The following is an 18,808-nucleotide window of genomic DNA, read 5'->3' as shown; positions in this document are numbered from 1 at the left end:
GGGACGAAAGGTGAAGGAATCCTGGCTTCCGCCCGGGAGGAGACCCTCGGAAGCTTGGCGGGGGAGCAAGAGCAAAGTGTGGGTTCTGCTGAGGGAAGGAGGCCTAAGCTTCGCCCAAGGGGCGCGTTAGAGGCCTCGGCCATTCAGTCCAGGGGAAAAGAGGCAGGTGCTGTTCCGAAGGCGTGGCGACACGGTGGGTAGTGGGAGCAGGGGACGAGGAAGAAGAGCTCCAGGGAAAGTGAGCAGGCCTCTGCCTTCCTGGAGGTGAGGGGGCAGTAGGAAGACGCCTCAGAGCCTCCTCAAGTAGGAATGGGAAGGGTGCAAACCTGTGAGGGTGTGAGAGATTGAGTACCTTCTGATATATAGGTAGAGAACAGGACGATCTGGTGTGTTAGGGGATGGGAAGACCCGTTACGTTTTTGAGGACCGGAGAGAAGATAGTTGAGGGGAAGAAGCTTGAGTACCCCTATTTTCAGAAATGACAGGGGAATTGGCCAGGTGTCTCCTGAGGGGCGGGAACGATGACAGCAGAATCTTATCTGAGGGTCTTGGAGAGTGACCCACCAGACTTAGGCATGTCAAGCCTTGACCTACAGATCCGGGGAAGGCTTGACTGTCCAAGGAACAGGAGGAGTCCGAATTTTCTTAAAATGAGAGAAATCTCAAAAGTACTTGCTACCAGACACAGAAGGGGCCTTGTTTGGTGTCTGTTTAAGAGAACCAAGAAATGTGATTCCTCCTTAACCTGGAGGATGAGGGAGAGGGAGGATCGGGTCATTCTAGACTCACGGAGGGATTCTTTTCTTTTCCCTTGCCTCTGCTAATGGTTACCAGAGTGCTTTTGGAGGACTTTTTCATTAAATGTTTGAACTGTCTTCCCTAATTTATCGGCCTTTTATCAACTATGGATACTTAAGATCTACTGTAAGATCTACTGACTTGATGACTTTTTTATTAGTCATTAGCCAACCATTTATTCATATTTACTTCAACAAACATATTAAAAAGCTAATTTGTATTCAACTTCATTGGGTTAGCTTGGGCCCTGAATTGGTCTTGTCCTAAGCAGAAGTCTCCTAGACTCAAGTGCGATGATCCTTCAAAGAACACTTATCTCATTGCTTCCCCAAACACCTATATAGTAGTCTCCAATATGTGACTTATCCCAAACTTCATTTGTTTTGGCTGTGTCCCTCACAGCGGTCCTGTGTAGCCTTCTTGTTGGCTTTACTACATTTGATAGTGCCCTGGATGCATGAGAAGGAATGGAAAAAAAAAAAAAAGTTTTGGCCTCAAGTAATAATAAAGTTTTAACTTGGAAAAAAAAATTTTTTTAAAGACTTTATTTTATTTATTTGTCAGAGAGAGAGAGCACAAACAGGGGGAGCAGAGGCAGAGGGAGAAGCAGGCTCCCCGCTGAGCAGGGAGCCCAATATGGGACTCAATCCCAGGACCCTGGGATCATGACCCAAGCCAAAGGCAGCTGCTTAACGGACTGAGCCACCCAGGTGTCCCTAACTTGGAAATTTCTTAAGAATAGACTACACAGTTGGGGTCCCCCCCCAGGGTAACTCAGTCCATTAAGCATCTTGTCTTTGGCTCAGGTCATGGTCTCAGGGTTCTGGGATTGAGCACCCCCCTCCCGCCCTCCCCACCCCCAGGTCTGACTCCTTGCTTAGCAGGGAGTCTCCTTCCTCTCCCTCCATCCCAACCCCCACTCATGCGTGCGCTCTCTCTGTCAAATAAGATGTTTAAAAAGTAAAAAAAGAATAAGCTACACAGTCTATGAAAATTACAATACAGTATGGAATAAATAAATACATTTTGGGGTTAGAAAACTTCAGGGTATCTGCTATTTTACTCCTTTTCAACTACCAACTCTTGATGTTCCTGCTGTCATGTGACACTCATAATCCTGCCTCATTTTAAACATTAGTTTTCAGGAGTGCCTGGCTGGCTTAGTCAATGAAGCGTGTGACTCTTGATTTGGGGGTCGTGAGTTTGAGCCTCATGTTGGGCACAGAGATTACTTAAAAAAAAAAAACAAAACCAATAACAAAAAGAAACATTAGTTGTCAGAATACAAAAAAATGAATTTAATCCAGAGTAGGTCAGATGTCATTTATTTAGTTATTTTGTAGCTTATGTGAGTATTCATGTGCCTACTTTCAAGGTATCTTTTTTGTTTTTGAAAATAACTACAAAATAATTCTTTTCACATAAATTTGACATCTTTCCTTTATGTGTGTTCCCGCAGACTTACAGAGTGTTGTGTAATTACACAATGAATACTCTCAGGCCCTTTCCCTGAAATACCCAAAGGAGCAACTCAGTCATCTTGCCTCAGGAGTTTTTGTTGCTATAAACAAGAGCTACTTTTTAGTTTATACTCACCTCAAAGAGATGACCTTGCAGTTAGCCAGTGTAGTCTGTAGAGCTGGTTTCGGGTTACTTGTTAGGAATGTGGTATTTAGGGTAATAAGAGATACTCAACCTAAACTTGCTTCTCTAAAGAATGTAAGAATTGCCATGTTGGATCAGACCTTGTGTCTCTTACTGACACTGAGAGACATATTGTGGATGATTATAATTACCTTCTTGGATAAACTCAGAAGGTTAGAGAACATTCCTCTTGGGTTTCAAGGTGTGGGAGGGCTAAGGAGTAAAATATGAGTTCCTATTGAGGAAACTATTAATCAAGTAGTTAGTCAACCACTTATTCAGAGTGTTGTACAGAGGACTCAACCTTAGGGTAGAAGGTTAAAACTAGAAGCATCCTTCTAATTCTCCTCCTCTAACCCATTAATTTACTTAAGCTATTTTTAAAATTGAAAACCACTGTTTTAAAATTATAAATTACATAAGTTTGTTACATGCTAAAAGTAAATAATAAATTACATAAGTTTGTTACATGCTAAAGTTTACATCTTTTGAATTCATTAAATATGTAATAGTAACAGAATAGTGCTTGACAATAAGTGTCCAACAAATGTTAGCTGTGATTCTTTTCATTCAAGCTACATTTTTATGGTTCAAGCTTTGAAGATATCTATTGGTTCAATTATTCTAGGATTTGAAGCATTTGTATGCTTTGTCATATCCCTTTTTGTCTTTTTCTAGACTCTGAGGTCCTAATTGTTTTGGTTCTGTTGCTGGCAGCCAGCTGAACGAGTCCATTGATTCTCTTTTTTATCCCTAGTTTTTTTTTTTTTTTTAAGGTTTATTTATTTATTTGAGGCGGGGTGGGGCAGAGGGAGAGGGAATTCTGAAGCAGATTCCCCCCTGAGCTTGGAGCATTGCAGGGCTCAGTCCCAGGACCCTGAGATCATGACCTGAGCTGAAATCAAGAGGGGGCTGCTTAACCGACTGAGCCACCCAAGTGCCCCTAATCCTAGTTTTAAGCCTTTGATTTACAGAAGTTCAGATAGTGTACTGTAATATCTTACAATTAATTTTTTTCTCTAGTACAGGACAATGTCATGCATCTCTTTTCCTTCTTTAGTTCCTTAAGAGCAGATACTGTCCCTTTTCATATTTTTTTTTTAAAGATTTTATTTATTTATTTGAGAAAGAGAGAATGAGAGACAGAGAGCATGAGAGGGAGGAAGGTCAGAGGGAGAAGCAGACTCCCTGCCAAGCAGGGAGCCCGATGCGGGACTCGATCCCGGGACTCCAGAATCATGACCTGAGCCGAAGGCAGTCGCTTAACTAACTGAGCCACCCAGGCGCCCTGTCCCTTTTCATAGTTAACAAGCCTAACTCTGTGCCTGATGTGGAGTAGAGACTCAGTAAACATTTGTTGAACTGGCCATAATGACAGACAATAAGTTTAGCCTAGCTGCCTAAACAAATTTATATCCCCTAATTTAGAAAAGTAGAAAATTCTAGAAGTCTTTTAGGGCGAGGCGAGTCATTCACTGCACAAAAATATATTACGTACCTGTTATGTGCCACATTTCCTCAGAAAGTTTTAGCTAGGCATTTTTGTAAATAGAAGTCTGATATTTGAACACTATTTACTTACTCCTGTGTCCTGGGTATTGAGCTAGCATAGGGGAACTGTTGAAAAAGAAAAGCAATCTTTGCTCTCCCAGGATATAGTCTGGTGAGGAGAGGTTGACAAAGTGGGGTAATGATTATGACAGGGGTGCTGCAGCAGGTTCTGAGGGAGCAAGAACACAAGCTTACATCTAGTCAGGGAAGTCACAGGCCTCCCTGTGAATGAACATGTGTGTGTGTGTGTATTTTTTTAGATTTTTAAAAATTTTTATTTATTTATCTTTTTAAGTAAACTCTGTGCCCAACATGGGGCTTGAACTCATAACCCTGAGATCAGGAGTCGCATGCTGTACTGACTGAGCCATCCAGGCATCCCAGGAAGTGATGTTTTAAATAAGTTATAAAAGTTTAGCAGTGACTAGCCAAAAAGAAAGGAAAAGAGAATTCTAGGTAGAGGAAACAAGTGTGAAGGCTCAGGTGAGGAAATATGGCATGTTTGAGAAATTGAAAAAATTCCGCAACAGGAGCCCACAACATGAGAGGAAGAACTATGAGAAATGAGGCTAGGAGAGGGGACAGATTTGGAGGATTCTATGAGCACTGTTAAGATGCTTGCACTTGAATAGCAAAGGGAATCCACTGAAGGATCCTGAAATGGAGAAATGGCCTGTGGCCTTCAGTAAGATTACTTTGTTAGCTCTGTAGATAATGGGGTGGAGAGCAAGACCAGAGATTAACATACTGATGAGAAGCAGCTGGAAAAATTCAGGTAACAGTGTGGCAGCTTAGAATATGGTGGTGGCAGCACAGATGGAGAATGGGGGATGGTTAAAAGAGAAATATAGATGATAGAATGGATAGGATTTGGTGGTTGATTGGATTTAGAAAGAGAAGGATGAAAAATAACTCCGAAGTTTTTGGCTTGAGAAAATAGGTGTAGGATAGTGCCATTTACAGAGGCAGGAAACAGGAACAGGTTTATGAGAGAATATGAGTTCAGTTTAAGGTTTCTACAAGATAAATTTTAAGAGGCTTTTGGGTACAAGAGGTATAGCATTCAGGAAAAAAGTTTGAATGTGAGAATCATAAAAGGCATAAGTCTGATACATGGAATTTTAACTAGGTCAAATACAAACAAAAATTGATTGAACCAATGTGTCAGTGCCATGAAGAACAGGGCTGTGGGAGACAGGCTTTTTAAAGAAGCAACACCTGCCCTCATAGAATTAAAAATACCAAAAATATGAAAAAATAGAAAAAATAAAGAAGCAGCACCTCATAGTATAGTTCAGTTATGGAAATAGAGGTTTGTTCAGTTAACTACAATACAAAGCACAGTGTGATAATCGTTAGAGGAGAGCTACAAACCAAGTATTGGGGGACTGTAGAAAAGAAAATGGTTTGGCAGGGGCTTTGTGGAGGAGTGGGCTTTGAACTGGGGCCTTGGAGGGAAAAGTTGATGAGGGAAAAGAGAGTTTGGGCTTAAGAAATAGCAAAGGTATAGAAACCTGAAGGTACATATTGTATTTTCAGAGTACAGGGAGAGGCTGGTGTGGCTGGCACTTAAGGTTCTTGGGGAATTACAGTTGCAGATAAAACTGGAAAAGTATTTGGGGGCCAGATGATGGAGACCTTGAGTGCCGTGCTTAAGTATGCATATTATATGCAAACAGATGCTGTGTCAGAGCTGAGGTGTGGATTCAGTTGTCTGACTACCAGTCATATTCAAACATGCATCTACCATGTCCCTACTCTTATCAGCATGTCCTAATCATCTCCCATATCTTTTTTTTTTTTAAGGTTTTATTTATTTATTTAATTGACAGAGAGAGAGAGACTGCGTGAGAGGGAACACAAGCAGGGGGAGTGGGAGAGGGAGAAGCAGGCCTCCGGCCGAGCAGGGAGCCCAATGCGGGACTCGATCCTGGGACTCCAGGATCATGACCCGAGCCGAAGGCAGTCGCTTAACCAACTGAGCCACTCAGGCACCCCTCATCTCACATATCTAAGTAAACACAGTGCTCTTACCTATACTCTTTTAAGTGACTCCTTTCTTTGCAACTGTGAGAACTAACCGCTGCAGAATATCCTGGGGCCCTCAGAGTTTTCATTAAAATTGGAATGATTCTTTGTTAGAGTCAAGGAGCACATGGTGCTGGACACTGGTTTCCCCAACAAGTCTGCAAGGGAGATGTCAGGCAAGATCATCTCTCCATTCAGTCTGAGGCAAAGAGGTAGTAAGAAGTTCCTAGAGATCATACAGTTGGATTCAGTATTTATTAAACAACCACACAATGCAAATCACTTTTCTTCCTATCCAGTTTATTTCATATAGTGGACACTTATTAAGTAATTCACAAAGGACAGAGCACTTGGTGAGGTGCAATGGCTGGTTGCAAAGAAAAGAGATGATTCCTACTTTCTAGGAGCTTACTGTTTGGGATGGAACTAGTGGTGTGCTGTAAATCAGTTCTCCAGGAAAAAAAAAATATCCTGACCTCTAGTGCTTGCCAGTTTCTGTGGTGTATATATTCCCAGCATCATTGATTTCAAGCTAACAGTTTGATGTCACTAAACTCAGAGTTGGGAAGAGATGTGCACAATTGGTTTTCAAGAGCAGGCTCCAAGGCACCTGGGTGGCTCAGTTGGTTAAGTGTCTGCCTTCGGCTCAGGTCATGATCCCAGGGTCCAGTACAGCACTGGGTGAATCACATATCCTAAGAAAGCCTAAATCAGCAAGTGAGTCCTAAGGCATTTCTGGAAAGATCAGAGCCTAGGTCAGCCCCTTCCCACAGTTCCTATCCTTTTCAGAGGACCACGATCTTGGAATTGGTAGTCATAATTATCTTGGTGTTCCTTTCCTATGATTGCCGTCTTTTCAAAACAGACCAAGTCACTGGTGCTTCTTGTTTCTGACAGCAGCCCAGCTATCTGACTTCATGTGAAAGATGGCTAATGCAGAAGTGAGTGTTCCAGTGGGGGATGTGGTTGTGGTACCCACTGAAGGAAATGAAGGGGAGAACCCTGAAGACACTAAAACCCAAGTGATCTTGCAGTTACAGCCTGTGCAACAAGGGTAAGTGACTAGAGATTTGGATCTTCTGAAAAATTGGGGAGGTTTAAAGAGTGGGGAAATTATAACTGTATGCTTAGCACAAGGGAACATTCACCATCAATCTCTCAGAGCTGGCTAAGTTTTCATCTTTATAAAGTATTGTGTACTATATTCGTCATCGTAATACTTATTACAACAGTTAACTGTGTCCTTGTCTCTTTCCCTCTTCACTGTAAGCTCTTTGAGGGTAAGTTACATGGCTCCCTCCTCTTATTGATCCACACTGTTTAGCACAGGGCCTTGGTACATGTTTACTGAAAGACAGTGTAGTTAGAGTCAGAGGAGATTAGGTAAGGGAACTACGAAAGTTTTCCTGCCAGAAGTGGTCGGGACCCTAAGGGATGGGCAAATTAATCAAGCTTAGTTTATAAAAAAATACATATCAATGACCTACTATTTTATAATGTATTACAAAGTGTTGGAAGAAGTATAGCGATGGTTCCCACCATCATGGAGCTTGCAGTCTGGTTGTGCAAACCAAAAATACATATATGTAAATAAAGAGGTCACTTACATGGCAAAATCTAAGAAGTACTGAGTGTCGTGGTTAGGAAGTAGCTTGAATTCAGAGGATCACTATGAATTTGAAAGAAGAAATAAGATTTTTTAATTGGTCTTGAAGTTTAAATAAGACATCTACAGAGAGAAGGAGGGGGTAGTTATTTTATCTTGAGGAATGTATAAAAGATTCTTCATAAGATTAGAAATGTTCTTGTGGCATCTGGCTGACTCAGTGGAGCATGTGACTCTTGATCTCAGGGTTGTGAGTTTGGGCCCCATGTTGGGTGTAGAAATTACTTAAACAAAGGGGGTGCCTGGGTGGTTCAGTTGGTTAAGCATCCAACTCTTGATTTCAGCTCAGGTCTTGATCTCAGGGTTGTGAGTTTAAGCCCCACATTGGGCTCCACACCCAGCAGGGAGCCTACTTAAAAAAAAGAAAGAGAGAGGAAAAAAAAAATGTTCTTGGGCAAACACATAATCCATTCTCAATCTACTAAGTAACATACCTTGTCTTAAACACTTATGGAGAAAGACAGTCAACCTCTCTTGGTAACTTAAACTTTTTAGTATAGGAAATTTCAAATATACCCCCAGATTTTAAAAAAATACTATAGTGAACCCCCATGTACAGACCCATCACCCAACTTCAACAATTATAAACACATGGCCAGTCTTATTTCATCTTTACATCCACCCACTCCTGAATTTTTTGAAGCAAATCCCAGACATTAGTATGTATCTTGTAAAAGTAAGGACTTTTTAGTTTTTAAAATATAGCCATAGTTTGCTGACATTTCTGAATATTGAAGGAAATATTTTAAGATCTGTAAGGGAGGGGTGCCTGGGTGGCTCAGCTGTTAAGCATTTGCCTTTGGCTTGGGTTGTGAACCCAGGGTCTTGGGATTGAGCCCCATATCGGGCTCCCTGCTCAACGGGAGTCTGTTTCTCCCTCTCACATTCCCCTTACTTGTGTTGCCTCTCTCACTGTCTGTTAAATAAATAAATAAAATCTTTAAAAATGCATACCAGCACCTAGGTGGCTCAGTTGTTAAGCGTCTGCCTTCGGCTCAGGTCATGATTCCGGGGTCCTGGGATCGAGCCCCACTTCGGGCTCCCTGCTCAGCAGGAAGCCTGCTTCTCCCTCTCCCACTCCCCCTGCTTATGTTCCTGCTCTCGCTCTCTCTCTCTCTCTGTCAAATAAATAAATAAATAATCTTAAAAAAAAAACTATTAAAAAAAATAAGATCTGTAAAGGAAAGTTAATAAAAGTACTGACGGGGTGCCTGGCTGGCTCAGTTGGACTGTGTGACACTTGATCTTGGGGTTGTGAGTTCGAGCCCCATGTTGGGTGTAGAGATTACTTAAAAAAATAATAAGATCTTAAGAAAAAATAATTACTGACATATAGTGGATAGAGTGATGAGAATTTTTATTTGCCCCAAAAGTTTATGCTTGTTTATTCAAATTTACCTCTTTGGGAACTTCATTTGTTACATACACACATACTTACAGTTATTACCCTTTGAGGAAGGGTAATGAGGAAGAATTAAAGAGTAGATTCTTTGGGGCATGGCAGCTTTATTTTCTCTTGGAATCATTGTTTCTTCTATCTTTCCTAAAGTGCTCCAGTTGTCACTTATCCTATCCCTCCTAGAGACAGAAAACACTTCTCAACTACTTAGAGACTTAATTATTTTGAAGATTGGTTCCACTTATTTTGTGTGTGTGTCTTTTTTTATTTTCCAAATGACATTGCTTTTTCTGGAAACCTCTCATTGCTTGATTAGATTATAGGCATCTTTGTACAACATTGACTCCCCAACCTACTGTTTACATTGAATTTGCCATATAAGCTAGTGAATACATTTTCAGGTACTGAATTCTGAGGTATCTGCCAATCAGTGCTCAGTCGATTTCTCTAGTTGTATTTTATTTATTTTTTAAATTAATTAATTAATTAATTAATTAATTAATTAATTATTTAGAGAGGGAGCGTATGTTCAGGGGGGAGGGGCAGAGGAAGAGAAAGAGAGAATCCCAAACAGGCTGCAAACTCAGCATGGAGCCTGACATGGGGCTCAGTCTCATGACCCTGAGATCATGACCTGAACTGAAATCAGGAGTCAGACATGTAAGTGACTGACCCACCCTGGCACCCCAGGAAATTTTTTCTTGATAAAACCTTGTTTATAGACTGTGCCCCTACTTCCCACTGCAATTGCAATTTACTGGTTGTTGAAATTATGTATAAATAAGAATTTCTTCTTTTAAATGATTTTGCATATATTGGTCAATTTAGAATGAGTTTACTGAACTTACTTGAAGCAGTGGTTTCTCATGTTTATCATAATCCTCATGCACTGACCAACAACTTCTTGGGTACTTTGCCATGTTCTAGTTAGTATTCAACACACTAGACATACAAAATTGAATAAATAAATAGGACATAATCTCTGTTCTCAGGAACCTCTTGGACTGTGCCCAAGGGGAGGCAGACAGCTAAACAAACGTATAATATTAAGTGTTATATTTGTTGTGACAAAAGCCTAAAGTACAGTTGGGTCACAAAGGAGGAAGTAGATGATTATACTGGAGGGATTGGTGTGGACGGAAAAGCATCATAGAGGCTACTCTTTATTAAAAAACAAATAGAGGGGCACCTGGTTGGCTTAGTCAGTAGGGCGTGCAACTCTTGATCCTGGGATTGTAAATTCAAGCTCCACGTTGGGTGTAGAGATTACTTAAAAATAAAATCTTAATGGGCGCCTGGGTGGCTCAGTTGGTTAGGCGACTGCCTTCGGCTCAGGTCATGATCCTGGAGTCCTGGGATCGAGTCCCGCATCCGGCTCCCTGCTCGGCGGGGAGTCTGCTTCTCCCTCTCCCACTCCCCGTTTGTGTTCCCTCTCTCGCTGTGTCTTTCTCTGTCAAATAAATAAATAAAATCTTAAAAAAATAAAAAAATAAAATAAAATCTTAAGAACAAACAAACGGGCACCTGGGTGGCTCAGTCGGTTAATTGTCTGTCTTTGGCTCAGGTCATGATCCCAGGGTCCTGGGATCGAGTCCCGCATCGAGCACCGCATTGGGCTCCTGCTTCTCCCTCTCCTTCTGCCCCTCCCAGCCCCCACCTTGTGCTTGTGTGCGCGCTTGCTCTTGCACACTCTCTCTCTCTCTCTAGCATGCTCTCTCTCAAATAAATAAATAAAATCTTTAAAAAACAACCAGATGGAGAAGGATGTTCTGGGCAAAGGGGGAAGTAAGAGCGAAGAGGGAAAGTATAAAAGAAGATGTCAGTTCTGGGAACCACAAATAATTTGGTATGACTAGGGCTTGGATTATAAGGTGAGGTTTAGGGAGAGTTGAAACCAGGGGCCAGATCTTGGAGCAACTTAAATATCCTATTAAGGATTTGGGGGCTTTATTGTAACAATAAGTAGAGGGTTCTTGAAGGGTTTTAAGGAGGGGTTTACGTGATCACTCCAGTAGGAATATAGAAGATCAGGTAGATGCAAGGAGACTAGTTCAGACTAGAGATGATAACAGCCTGAATTAAGGCAGTAGCAGTGGAAAAAGAGACAGGGAGGCTGGCTTGTGTTAAGGAGATACATCTGGTAGGATTTGGTGGCTGAGTATGTGGGAGTTGAGGAGGAGGAAGAGGGAGAAATCTGATGTAATTCCCAGGCTTCTGTCTTAGGCTGTAGAGTGCTAGTGGTGCCATTAACAAGGATAGGAAATATAAGAAGAGTGGTTTGGGAGAGGGAAGAGAACTTGGTTATTTTAGACATAATGAATTCAACAAAGTCCTATGGGACATCCAAATGCATTTATTCATTTAGCAAGTTAACTGTATCCTGGTGTGAAATTCAGAGGAGAGGTCTGTGCTAGCGGTGTCACCCTGGGGGTGGGTGATACAAGGGATATTATTCAAGCAGTGCTTTCAGATAACAAGATGTGGGGGCGCCTGGGTGGCTCAGTCGGTTGAGCGACTGCCTTCAGCTCAGGTCATGATCCTGGAGTCCCGGGATGGAGCCCCACACTGGGCTTTCTGCTCGGTGGGGAGTCTGCTTCTCCCTCTCCCTCTCCCTCTGTGCTCTCTCTCTCTCTCTCAAATAAATGAATAAAATCTTTTAAAAAAAGATGCAATAGTTAATACATTATGTTTATTATAGAAATTAAAGGTTGCTAGTATATTTTATCTGAGCCCATTTCTTGGAACGTAGAAACATTTTATTTATTTAATTTTTTTGAGACGGAGGGGGGATGGAGAACAGGAGAGTGAGAGATTCTTTTTTTTTTAAAAGATTTTATTTATTTATTTGAGAGAGAGAACACATGAGAGGGGATAGGGTCAGAGGATGAAGCAGACTCCCTGTCGAGCAGGGAGCCCGATGCGGGACTCGATCCAGGGACTCCAGGATCATGACCTGAGCCGAAGGCAGTCGCTTAACCAGCTGAGCCACCCAGGCGCCCCAGAGATTCTTTTTTTTTTAAGATTTTATTTATTTGACAGAGAGAGAGACAGTGAGAGAGGGAACACAAGCAGGGGGAGTGGGAGAGGGAGAAGCAGGCTTCCTGCCGAGCAGGGAGCCCAATGCGGGGCTCGATCCCAGGACCCTGGGATCATGACCTGAGCCGAAGGCAGACGCTTAACGACTGAGCCACCCAGGCGCCCCGAGAGTGAGATTCTTAAGCAGGCTCCACACCCAGTGCAGAGGTGACACAGGGCTCAATCTCAGGACCCTGAGATCGTGACCTGAACCGAAATCAAGAATCTGATGCTTAACTCACTAAGCCACCCAGGTAGAAGGTAGAAACATTTTAGAGAGACTTTCCCTAAGTGATACTTCTAGTTAATGCTAGTTACTTTGGGCATGGTCTCTCTCTCTCTCTCTCTTTTTTTTTACTAGGCTCTGCTCATGTCAATAGTTTGGTTATATGATGCTTTGAAAAATGCTAAAGTGCTAAAAAAGACTAAAGTATCTAGAGTCCAACAAAGGACATCAGCTTCTATGGCCAATGGTCTTTTTTTTTTTTTTTAAGATTTTTATTATTTATTTGACAGCGAGAGAGAGAGCACATGTGCGCGCATAAGCAGGGGAAGCAGCAGGCAGAGGGAGAGGGAGAAGCAGGCTCCCTGCTGAGCAAGGAGCCCCACTCAGGGCTTGATCCCAGGGTCCTGGGATCACGACCTGAGTAGAAGACAGATGCTTAACCGACTGAGCCACCCAGGTGCCCCGATCTTGAACTGTCCCAACAGTATTACTTTTTAGTCTTCTTAGGATAATTCTATAATTTAATCTTATACTTGAAGCAACATTTTATGTCATAAGCATTTAAAGTTATGAAGGGAAAAGTCTGGTGTGAAACAGTAACAAGTGGTGATGTAAAGACAGTAGCAAGAGGAACTTTCCTTGGAGGCGAGGAAAGTTGTTGATTCATGTCCATGGTAGTAGCTGCTAAGCAGTCCTGGGCAGCTTGGAGTTTAAGTACAATGGGGAACTAGTCAGAGCACTAACATAGAGTTGTAAAGTATATTTATTTTATTCCTTTTGAGATAGATTATAACAAATTTCTTAACCCCATGCTGTGAATATTAATTTTTTCATGATTTATGTAGTTTGTTTATCGATGGACACTTTTACAACAGGATTTATGAACCCGGGTCCGAGAACAACACGGCAGTTGTGGCAGTAGAAACTCACACAATTCACAAAATTGAAGAAGGGATTGGTAAGTCTTTTTGTTATTCTAGTATCTTTGACCTTAGCTTCCTTGGTTGAGATTTCTTGCCTTTTGTGCCTTATATTTTCCCCCTTACGCAATGTGCCCTACCAATGCTGCAGCCATCGGTTTGATGGTGGTGCATCTAGAGACACCACTGACAAATGCTAGGCCCATCAGTTGATTATTTAACATCAGTTTGCTAGGGTACTGAAAAGATTTTTCATCTACAAAAATTCCCCAAAGAAATAGAGCCTCAAGGTTGATCCTGTCATTAGGGAAGTTGCTGATTAGGACTTACGAGGTGTTGATTGGAAGGCAGTCGGTGGAAAGAAATTGAAAAAAAAAGTTTGAAGTTAGACAAACCTGAGTTTAAATCCTACTTTCTCACTTCTTAGCTGTGTGTCCTTGGGAAAGTCACTTCACCTTTCCGAGTCCCACCTACATACATCAGAAACAATCATTGCCTCACAGGATTGCTGTAAGAACTAAATAAGATTAAGCATGGGAAAGCACATAGGACAGTGTCTGGCACATAGTGTGGGCTTGATAAGAGAGCTGTTATGCCAAACTTCTTCCAGAAGACTCCAAAACAATACCAGCCAATGTGAACTGTTAGCTACTCAGAGGAACCAAGAGACTAGAGATTTTGAATTAAGCTTTTGGGGAAAAGTGTTCAATAAATAACTGATATTTTTTCCATTTTCAGATGCAAGCACTATAGAAGCAAATGAGGATATGGAAATTGCTTACCCCATAACTTGTGGGGAGAGCAAAGCCATTCTCCTCTGGAAGAAGTTTGTATGTCCAGGAATAAATGTGAAGTGTGTCAAGGTAATTGTCTTTTCTCCTTACTGGGGCCTGTTTGGGGGCTCCTTGTTTTCAAAGAGTATAATTTCAGTGCCTGTTCTCTCTTATCTACCATATCAATGTTTTCAATATTGTGGCTATAGTCCCTATGGTGTCACAGAAAAAAAATAAGGACTTTGGAGTGAAATTGGCCTGGATTCAAGTCCCACGCAGAATACAAGTTCTAGGAGAGCTGAGAACTTGTATTCTTGTTCACCAGTGTATCCCCAACACCTAGAATGATGCTTGGCATATTTATCTATAAATGTTTGTTGAATGAATGAATGGAGTCCCATCTCTGTGACTGGGTGACCTTGAACAAATTAATATTTCAGAGGCTCATATGTTAAAATATGAATAATCACATATACTGTCAGGTTGCTAACAGATAAAATGAGATAATATATGTAAAATGCCTTATAGAAGTATGCATTATAGTAGTTTATTAAAAATTATTACTGATAAAAATAAATTCTCATGAGAGCACAAAGTGGAAATAATTGCTTAAGCTTCTGTCTCCATTGGTAGCCACAGCTGTACCCATAGATAGTAGTTCACCATCCGTGGCATCATCCTAGAATCATGAAGGATTACAGAGTTTTGAGGTTCTGCAGTGATAGTGGTTTCTATGGTACTTATTCTTTCCACCACATCCTGAATCTTGTCATTAGGGCTGGGTAGGTTACTTCAGTTTATTTAAACAGCCTTTGCAACATTGGACCCACATATTATTCCTGATTTAGGGCATAAATGGATTTCAGGTGCTAATCAGTATATTAATCTCTATCCTCCTCCTGTCTTCTGTAACTCTGTATCAGGACAGGGCACTGTGCCCAGAGAAGGATCATCTTCTCTGGCACAGCAGGGCAGGAGGTTGGAAGATACAAGGCTATGACTTAAGATGCCATCTGGGTATTTTTTCATATATAACAAGTAGAGTTACCTTTTTGTCTCTCTTGGCCTGCCTAAGCTGACCTTGAGTGATTTTGGACTTTTCTTTTTACTTTAGTTCAATGATCAGTTGATCAGCCCCAAGCATTTTGTTCATCTGGCTGGCAAGTCCACCCTAAAGGACTGGAAGAGAGCCATTCGTCTGGGTGGAATCATGCTCAGGTGAGCTTTAATAACAAGCACATACCAGGGCTCAGTTGGAAGAGCATGCAACTCTTGATCGCAGAGCCCCACACTGAATGTAGAGATTACTAAAAAAAAAAAAAGAAAAGAAAACAAGCACATACCTTTTGTTCTGTTTTGTTTTTTTTAAGATTTATTTATTTATTTTAGAGAGTGTGGGGTGGGGGAGGGAAGGACATCTTTTTTTTTTTTTAAGATTTACTTGTTTATTTTAGAGAGAGCACGAGCAGGAGGGGCAGAGGCAGAGGGAGAGAGAATCTCAGCCAGACTCTGTGCTGAGGAAGGAGCCTCTTGAGGGGTTTGGTCTCATGATCCTGAGGTCACGACCTGAGCTGAAACCAAGAGTCAGATGCTTAACCAACTTTACCACCCAGGCACCCCTGGAAAGAGAACCTTAAGCAGACTCTGCAAGGAGTGTGGAGCCGGCTGTGGGGCTCGATCTCACAACCCTGAAATCATGACCTGAGCCAAAATCAAGCTGAAACCAAGAATCTAAATTAACTCTTCCCAGCATCTAGGGCAAGTTTTTTCTGATGTCAGGATATTAGGATCCTTTCTGAGCAGAGAAGCTCAGGAGTAGATGACAGTCGTACTTGAGATCGCCAAGCACAGGCAGGGCTAAGCCTGGTGCTGAGGAAGCGTGCTGACAGTAGCTGTCAGTAGCTGTAGGCTACTGACAAGTTCTGTGATTATCTGGTAAAATAGAGGCTGCTGTTGATAAGTAACAATCATACTCAGTGAATGCAATCCTTGCCATCACTGTACCACAGAAATAAACTTCAGAATGTATAATACCCTCACCCCCATCTTTATGCAGCAAGCTTATTATTGTAATTCCACCCCCCCCCCCCCCGCCCTGGTGAAGATTAACATTAATTGGTATTTCTTGAGCACTCACCTATTGATGGATTTTAAAATGTGCTCAGGAATGGAAAGTTCCTTACCCATTGTCTTTAATGCTTTTTAAGGAATCTGTCCTAAGAAAAATCTATAGTGCTTGTAGAGATTTAGGCATAAAGATGTTTATTGCAACATTGTTGAAAATTATAGTCAGCTTTAGGGGCACCTGTGTGGCTGAGTCAGTTAAGCATCTGCATTCAGCTCAGGTCCTGATCCCAGGGCATCGGGCTTCCTTCTCAGTGAGGAGCCTGCTTCTCCCTCTCCCTCTGCCCCTGCCCCCATTTGTGCTTGCTCTCTGTCTCTCAAATAAATAAATAAAATATATTTTTAAAAAATACGTTGTTTTCAAGTTTGATTAGTGAGAACATGTTTTTTTTCCCCTAAGATTTTATTTATTTGATAGAGAGCAGGAGAACCCAAGGGGGGGGGGGTATAAATAAATAAATAAATAAATAATAACTAACTAACTAACTAACTAAATAAATAACGTCTGACTCTTGATTTCAGCTCAGATCTTGATTTCAGGGTTGTGAGTTCAGGCCCCGCACTGGGCTCTGTGCTGGGCGTGGAGCCTACTAAAAATATATATATATATACACACACACACACACACATACACAGTGTGATTTTAGTTGTGTAAAAAACAAACACACACATATGTACACAAAATTTAATAGAAGAAAATATCCCAAAATGTTAATGTTATCTTTGTGTTGTTGGATTTTTTATTTTTTATTTTATTTTAAGATTTTATTTATTTATTTGACAGAGAGACAGAGACAGCGAGAGAGGGAACACAAGCAGGGGGAGTGGAAGAGGGAGAAGCAGGCTTCCGCAGAGCAGGGAGCCTGTTGCGGGACTCAATCCCAGGACCCTGGGATCATGACCTAAGTCGAAGGCAGACACTTAACGAGTGAGCCACCCAGGCGCCCCTGTTGGATTTTTTAAAAAGCAGTTGTTTTCTTTATAGTTTTCTGTATTTTCCACAGAAAATATTAATTTTTTCTTCACATATTATTTTAATAGAGAGACACATTTAAAAAAAGAAATTATTCCAGATGATTTGTATGCAGAAATCAGTAGTTAAATAAAATTGGGAAGGAATACTTTTAACTTCCATTATCGTTGTTCTTGGCCTGTCCTTTTTGCCCAGAAAAACAAGCACATGCCAACTTTCCTCAAATGTAAGAAGGAATCAGAATGCCTAAAAGATCTTTAGTGAAAGCCAAGTAACGTTATAACATAGAGTTTACTATAATTAAAATACCCCATGATTTTGCTTATGGCCTGTAATAACAATGTCTTGTGAATCCAGTTATAAGGGCATTTTATAGTGGGGGTTTAGTATAATCAACTTTGCACTGTATTTATAGGAGAGTTGTTATCCTTTTTTTTTTTTTTTTTAAGGAAAGAAATGTGCTGAAGTTTTATGTCTCCAAAAGTGGCAACAGATCTTGCTGGTCTAGGAATACTAATACATCAGAATCTCATCATAAAATTCTTATTCCCTATAGCATTTCTCAGTTGTGCTGGGATATATGAACTAGTCTTTACCCCTTTTGGGTTTAGTTTCAATGAGATTCTATGGGGATACTCAGATGTTGTCAGGAGTATATCCCTAGCTAAAGCTTGGTGATAACGGGAAGTGAGAGTATACTCATAATGAGCAGACTGAGGAGGGAATAGGAGTACTTGTAAATGTGGGCAGGGCCAATGAAAATTTTGTAATCCCAGTTAGAACTTTTGCAACCTAATGACTTTAAATGCTATTAGGTTTCACTAATCTATGGAGTAGATACAGCAACTTTGTTTCTGTTTGTCCCAGAGGCCTAGTTCCATCTAGATGTAGTGCAGGCTGAACTGGTACTTCTTGTCTCCCTTTACACAGGAAAATGATGGACTCTGGACAGATTGATTTTTACCAACATGACAAGGTTTGCTCCAATACCTGCAGAAGCACCAAATTTGATCTTCTGATCAGCAGTGCAAGAGCTCCAGTGCCAGGACAGCAGACAAGTGTGGTGCAGACACCCACTTCGGCCGATGGTAGGGGGTAGGAAACCACCTGAAAAACCAGTGTTTTTTAGTAACACTTTTCCCCTTACTTCTCTTTTGTGTTTCTTAATTTTAATTCTCATGAGCATTGATGTCCCTGTAAGGTATGCTAATCTTGGGTGCGATTCCGTACTTTAGAAACAGATCTTTGTTTTCTCCCAGATGATTCCTATTGGCCATACCTCCTTCCTTGTTTCTTTCTAAGTATGCATGAGAAACATTAGAAAGATGGTTCAGGGGCGCCTGGGTGGCTCACTCAGTTAAGCGTCCCACTCTTGATTTCGACTCAGGTCACCCTCTCAGGGTCGTGAGATCGAGCCCAACGTCAGGCCCCATGCTGGGTGTGGAGTCTGCTTAAGATTGTCTCTCCAGGGCGCCTGGGTGGCTCAGTTGGTTAAGCGACTGCCTTCGGCTCAGGTCATGATCCTGGAGTCCCGGGATCGAGTCCCACATCAGGCTCCCTGCTAGGCAGGGAGTCTGCTTTTCCCTCTGACCCTCTTCCCTCTTGTGCTCTCTGTCTCTCATTCTCTCTCT

At 41.6% G+C, this 18,808-nt stretch overlaps 1 protein-coding gene across 8 annotated transcripts in view; it reads left to right on the top strand.

The window, feature by feature from the left end:
* Window positions 1–18,808, top strand: part of GMEB1 (glucocorticoid modulatory element binding protein 1) — a 33,928-nt gene that overhangs the window by 520 nt on the left and 14,600 nt on the right. The window contains exons 1-6 of one of the 8 annotated variants that reach the window (XM_035019305.1): window positions 10–264; window positions 6,922–7,075; window positions 13,233–13,345; window positions 14,046–14,170; window positions 15,195–15,298; window positions 18,108–18,265. In XM_035019305.1, the coding sequence (XP_034875196.1) occupies window positions 6,948–7,075; window positions 13,233–13,345; window positions 14,046–14,170; window positions 15,195–15,298; window positions 18,108–18,265 (628 nt within the window). In that variant the 5' untranslated portion in view covers window positions 10–264; window positions 6,922–6,947. Of the gene's footprint in view, window positions 1–9; window positions 265–4,370; window positions 4,477–5,929; window positions 7,076–13,232; window positions 13,346–14,045; window positions 14,171–15,194; window positions 15,299–18,107; window positions 18,266–18,808 lie in introns of those variants that run through there. The other 7 variants (XM_035019301.1, XM_035019303.1, XM_035019304.1 and 4 more) reach the window with 7 other exon arrangements.

Source organism: Mirounga leonina, unplaced genomic scaffold, assembly GCF_011800145.1.
Source record: "Mirounga leonina isolate KUSES-001 unplaced genomic scaffold, KU_Mleo_1.0 Mir_173, whole genome shotgun sequence".
Taxonomy (NCBI): Eukaryota; Metazoa; Chordata; class Mammalia; order Carnivora; family Phocidae; genus Mirounga; species Mirounga leonina.
Note: the sequence above shows the minus strand (reverse complement) of the source record. Positions and strands in the feature narration are given on the sequence as shown.